General features: G+C 41.1%; 1 protein-coding gene across 1 annotated transcript in view; it reads right to left on the bottom strand.

Annotated features, from left to right (window-relative positions):
• Positions 1 to 827: 827 nt before the first annotated feature.
• Positions 828 to 6408, bottom strand: part of Itih6 (inter-alpha-trypsin inhibitor heavy chain family member 6) — a 31321-nt gene continuing 25740 nt past the window's right edge. The window contains 5 exon segments of the mRNA XM_060374631.1: positions 828 to 1039; positions 2284 to 2628; positions 4048 to 4161; positions 4377 to 4412; positions 6006 to 6095. Of these exon segments, the coding sequence (XP_060230614.1) occupies positions 828 to 1039; positions 2284 to 2628; positions 4048 to 4161; positions 4377 to 4412; positions 6006 to 6095 (797 nt within the window).

Here is a 6408-nt window from a genome sequence, read left to right as displayed (position 1 = left end):
TACCTACCATGTGCCATGAACTGTGGCTGTACAGAGGATTTAGAACACATATGTGCTTTTGGAAAGCTTACAGTCTCAGCAGGGATCCAGATGAGTAAACATGATTATTGCACAGTATAAAAAAAAATGCTGTGAGCTTGAAGGGAACATAAAGCAGGCACCAAACTCAACCTTGTGGAAGGACCAGGGAATGCCTTCTGGGGGAGGTTAAAACTAAGACTTGAAAGATGAAATGAGTTTGCCTAGATGAAGCAAAAGAAGAGTGCTCCTCCCAAAAAAAGGATAAATACATACAGAAGTCCAGTGATGGGGAAGATCATAGCTTATTAGGGGAATTCCAAGAGCTGTGAGTACACTGCAGGAATAAAGGGGTACTGTGAACAGTATGGGTTGGTCACTTAGTGACCTACTTAAGAAAGGCTATAAAAAAAGAAAATGAGGTTGGGATGGGGATAAGAAGGTGAGGTGGGGGATTCTTAGAGTAATAGAAAGGAATGGGAGGTTGATATGATCAAAATACATTAAATACATGTGTGAAATTTTCAAAGAATGAATAAAAAAGAAAGTCACTTCCAGGGCTAATGTGAATTTGGAAGGAGTAGGACCTATAAACAAGACTATAAGCAAGGCAAGAGTACTAAAAGCTTTTAGGCCCAAAGTTCTTAGCTTTATGTATCTTTGTTTAACCTGATATATTTGTCTCTTAGCACATGTGTATGCAACCTTTATGTGATTCCCATGTACCCAGGCCTGTGTCATGGTTACTCCATTTCAAAGCCTCTGGATTTACAAATTTCAGACCTCCTGGCTCTGGGTTCAGGAGCTATTCACTGAACGTAGGCAAGGTAGGGCTGACCCAGCAGCTGTTCTACATGAGAACTTTTCACCAGCCAGCATAAAGCCCATGGGAGAAGCAGCCTTGGTGATTCTTTCAGCAGCCTCTTGCCTAGTACCACTGGCACATCTGGGCCATGGTGCCTCTGTAAAAAAGACCCAGTAGGTCCCGTTACCAGCTGGATGTCTCTCTGTTGAAACCGTCCTGAGAGAGAGAAGATGTAGCACCAATTAGAACTCTGGGGAGGCCTAGAAGCAGGAACTCTAGAAGCAAAGTGGCAGGGTAGAGTGTCAGGCTTACCGGAGGGGAGACGCTAAATAATGTGTAGAGCATAGAAGAGCCAGATGGGATAGGGATGTGGCGTGGAAGTGGAGAGTCAAGATAGCAGAGATAAAGACAGCAGCTGGGCTTAGAAAAAAACAGGAAGATACAGGGGAAGAAGTTCAAGGATCCAGGGGGAGGTGAAGATAATCTGTTCAATTTATCATCCCTGGCCTCAGGCACTGCCAGAGTCTTCTGACTTAGGTACCTACAATCCACTTTTGGATGGTTCTTTATAATACTAAGACCTTGTTATGTCTTTTCTCTGTTTAAAACTTTAATGACTCCTCTGGTGTCTTTGAGATAAGATCAAATTCCTCACGCTGACATTTCAGCTCGATCATGCTAGCCCTAGCTCCTCCAGTCTCCATTCCCTTCCCCCTGCATTTCTGCTTAGCTTTCCAGATGCAATCAATGCCCTCCCACTTCTGAGAGGTCTTTCTTGAGCTCTGAGAAGGCTGGGAAAAGTTTTCCACCCTGGGAAGTTTCCCACCCTAGTTTCCTGTGCAGCATTCTGCTTTGCACTCACCCCTCCCTGGGAGCACTATTTTATGTCTGGCTTTTTCCTTTTTCCATAAGAGGAGCTTTCTAAAGGCAGAATTTGATTTTCTTTTCTCCTTCAAGTTGGGATTGCCGAATATGAGGGGCCTACTAGAACTTCAACCTTGAGGAAAGAAAGAAAGAAAGAAAGAAAGAAGGAAGGAAGGAAGGAAGGAAGGAAGGAAGGAAGAAAGAAAGAAAGAAAGAAAGAAAGAAAGAAAGAAAGAAAGAAAGAAAGAAAGAAAGAAAGAAAGAAGTTCCTGGACTGGAGAGAAGGCTCAGAGGTTAAGAACATTTGATCTCTTTTCTAATCGTCTGAGTTTGGTTGTCTCTACACATATGGACTCACAAACTTCTTTAAGTCTAGTTTCAGGGAACATAGGGCCCTCTTTTGGCCTCCAGGGATACCCAGCATTCATGTGGTGCACAAATATATGTGAAAGCAAAGCATTCATGTACACGAAAATAAAAAGCAAGCAAGCAAAAGGAAAAGAAAGAGGAATCTGTTAGGACTGGTACACCTTGGTCCCTGTCTGCCTCAGTGGCACTTACCCATCAGGCCATTGGCTGAGACGTAGGGCTTCAGCCCAAGTAGGGTAGCTGTCGTGTGCTGGGGTGTCTGTACTGATGATGAAGGATGAGGAAGCTTAGGTGGGGCCCAAGGCAGAGGGTAAGATGGCATGCAGAAGCCACATGGAGCTCCATCTGGGGCTTCTTTACCAGGCTATATTGTTCCCAGCATAAGTGCAAGGTGCCCTCACCTTGAACAAATATGGAACTGCAGCTTATTGTAATGGGGTAGGCCTGGGTTTTATCTGAAGCAATTGTGGTGATCTGGAAGTATGTACAGGTCTGGTCCTTATGGCCTAGCCTTGGTGGTGTTCCAAGCAACTGCCCACTCACATGCAGCCTTGTAAGGGAGAAATGCAGGCCTAGAGCACAGGATTTTACCACAGTGTGAATATGGCAGCCTCCAGCACGGCAGGTGGGAGGTCTCAGGAACCAGGAGGGAGGTCTCAAGCCCAGAAACCAGATGACATAATTCATATTTGTGGTTAGAATGCTAGCTCGCATGTAGAAAGACTTCCACCATGGTACCCTGAGCTGTGTGTAAAGGGTATGTACACACATGTAATATTACCCTAATGTGGTTATTTGCATGTATATGTGAATATCTGCCCGCTGCTGTTTAAATCTGTGTATTTGGTTATATTCTGACGCGTAGCTCTGGAAATATCAGTGCATCTGCATGTTTGAAGAAGATGACAGATTACAATGGTTATTGTAATGGTTATTGGTTGTATGATCATCTGTGCCTTTGGATATGTTGATTTTCTATGTCTTGGTGTGACAATGTAGATTTTGTATGTTTAGTTGTTTGGGGGTTACGCTGACATGTATGAATTGTCAATATGCATGCATCTAGATTCCTATCAGTGTGTGTCAGGTGACAATTTTTGGACACTAGTGTATTTTATGTGTCTGATGTGCAAGAGAATATGTGCTGCCTCTATGTGTTTGATTCCTGGAGATTGGGATGAATCCAGATGCATCAGGGCTTCTATGTGTGAATTGTTGATGTGTATGGGTTACTGTGTGGTACATATTCACATATTTATGGGTATACAGAATGTCAAAATAACTTACCATCTGCCCTGGTATGTATTTTTATCTTGATGTTTTTGTGAATGTGCTTGTTTTCACTTTTAAATTTTATTTATTTTTGAGATGGCATGTTACTATGTTGCTTTGGCTGTCCTGGTACTCCCTATATAGAGCAGCCTGGCCTCAAACTCATGGAGAATCCTTCTGCCTCTGCCTCCTGAATACTGGGATTAAAAGGGTGCACCACTATGCCTAGCTTTAGATTTATTTATATATTATTTATGTGTGTGAATTATTTGCCTATATGTATGTTTATGTGCATGTATGTCTGTATATATGTGCACCATGTGCATGACTGGTGTCTATGAAGGTCAGAAGAGAATGTTAGATCTCCCCAGAGCTGGAGTTACAGATGTTTGTGAGTCATATGTTTATTTTCATATGTGTTGTTGTATATTACTGTATATTACAAGGTACTATATACAATTATATATTTTATATGCCATAAAATATAAAGTATATAAAGATAGAGAGCATATTTTATAACATAAATACTTATACATATATGCATTATAAGGCAACACAAACTCTTTATAACGTAGTGCGTTAGATGTGTCATTATTTTATATACTCTACTATAAGATATACATAATAAAATGCTAAATGTCTAAGACTGTTGACAAGAGTCAACAGTCAACATCCTCAGCTGTGGTCTTGTGTGGCAATGGAGGCCTAGGGGTTCTCACTTGCCTTAGGGTCATCTATAAGCTGCAGTAGGTCCCCTGGGCACCCATCCAATGTGAAGCAGATCTTTTCATCTGAGTGAGGAATGTGAATCACAAAGTGGGGGTCCCCATCCACTGTGAGGCAGGAGATGAACCTCTGAAGTTGAGTCTTGAAGAAAGAGGAGAAAGGAGTAGAGGGGACTGAAAGAGGCCATTTCTATTTTCCGGGAGAGAGAGGGGAGGAAGAGGAGGGAGAGGAAAAACAAGAAAGAAGGGGAGAGGAAGAGGGAGAAAGAGAGAGAGCCTACTGTCAACCCCAGTGCACAAGTGGGGAGGTTCAAGTGGATTACCAGAAGATGAGAAAGTGAAGATGCCTGGCAATGTTCCTGCAAAGGATAGAGGACATATATTGGTAAGGAACTGACCCCCAACAACCCTGGGACCCTCCTGCTTGAGTCCTAGATAGGAACTACATTCCATATCTCAATATTTAAATGTTTTCTGAAAATTATTCCTCCAATTTTGTCTTTATGCTTATCTTATCCTAGTAAACTGACTTATTTGCTACTGTTTTTCTTTGAGTCAGGGTCTCACTGTATAGCCCACTCTCAGTCCTCTTTCTCTCAACCTCCTGAGTGCTGGGATCATACATGACCATCACACTTGACCCTGAACTGACAGTTGTTATGAGTGCTTGGTCTTTGTTTGCTACTTCCTGTTTTTCTTGCCATTTGGAATGTTTTTTTCCCCTTCCTTCCTTCCTTCCTTCCTTCCTTCCTTCCTTCCTTCCTTCCTTTCTTTCTTTCTTTCTTTCTTTTTTTCTAGACAGCTTCCTGAACAGAACACCAACAGCACTGGCTCTAAAATCAACAATCAATAAATGAGACTTCATGAAACTGAAAATCTTCTGTAAAGCAAAGGACACTGTCATTAGAACAAAACAACAGCCTAAAGATTGGGAAAAGATCTTCACCAACCCTATATCTGACAGAGGGCTAATATCCAGAATATATAAAGAACTCAAGAAGTTAAACAGCAACAAATCAAATAGTCCAATTAAAAATGGGGTACAAAGCTAAACAGAGAATTCTCAATAGAGGAATATCGAATGGCAGAGAAACATTTAAATGTTTTTTTCTTACTTAAATTAATTTCTAGTTATCCTTCAAGTGATGGATCAATGGATTATTAGAGGGTGGTTATCCTAAAAGCCACCTCTTTTGGTTACCTTTGTCTTTCTGAGTGATGCCTCACATTGCTTTGAGATTCTGCAGAGTTCCAACCATCAAGGAAATTCTGAAGAGATGTAGCCATATAACCAGACCGGAATCCAGAACTGTGAGATGAACAAACCTCTCTTCTTTATAAATTACCCATGTCGTGGGGCATTCTGTTGCAGCAGGAGAAGATGAATGAAGGAAATGATGCTGTCTTATTTTTTATTGAAAAAAATTCATATTATATATTTTAGTCATGTTTCTCCTTCCAATTCCTCCCAGATCCTCCTCACCTCCATACACACCTGACTATATGTTCTCTCTCTCTCTCCTCCTCTCAAAAACAAAGAAACAAGAAACAAAAACACAAAAGACAAACACAAAACACAAGAGACAGAAAAACACAAAAAATAAAATAAAAAAACAAGCAAAAGACCAATAATACAAAAAACCTGTCCAAACAAAGCAATATGAGACAAAAAGTCTACAAAAACACCATTTAATTAATTCAGTGTTAGCTAACATAATAGGACCTGTCCTGATGTGTGGTTGATAAACTCAGTGAAACTCCACTGGAGAAAACTGATTCTCCAATAAGTGTTGTTTTAAACTGCTCAATTTATGGTAATTTGTTACATGGAGATGAAGAATTAATATATTGCCCCTCCTTCTGGGCTCACACATTGTCAATGATAGCTCCAAATAGCACTGAATAGAAACGAGGGCTTAGAGGAATCTTTGCCAGAAGGAGTCCTTGTTTACCTTTTATTAGCTCCACAGAACTTTCCTTAGAGTCCATGTCATGTTCAGTTCCTCCCTGGATCCTCTTGGAACTGCTATCCCAGTTTCATCCTGCCAAATGTAAAGAAAGAAATTCTTCCCACACCTGAATCAAACAGAAGACAGGGTCTCACAGTAGAGTGCAGGCTTTCCTCCAGCTACTGATCGTAATGACACAGCCTCCCAAGTGCCAGGATTCTGTGTGACCTCCATGTCTGGTCCTTTTTTTCTTCCTTACTGGGAGAGTCCCCAGTTACTACCCAAACTGATGTGCTTATGTCTATATCCGTTATAGCTTTTTTCAAACTCAGATTCAAATTTCTTTCTCATAGCACCTACACGTCCATCTGTTTATTCATTCATTCATTTATCCAGGCAATGCTTA

The sequence above is a fragment of the Meriones unguiculatus genome, chromosome X (assembly GCF_030254825.1).
Source record: "Meriones unguiculatus strain TT.TT164.6M chromosome X, Bangor_MerUng_6.1, whole genome shotgun sequence".
Classification (NCBI taxonomy): Eukaryota; Metazoa; Chordata; class Mammalia; order Rodentia; family Muridae; genus Meriones; species Meriones unguiculatus.
The sequence above is the reverse complement of the archived record's forward strand: the minus strand, read 5'-3'. Positions and strand labels throughout refer to the sequence as shown.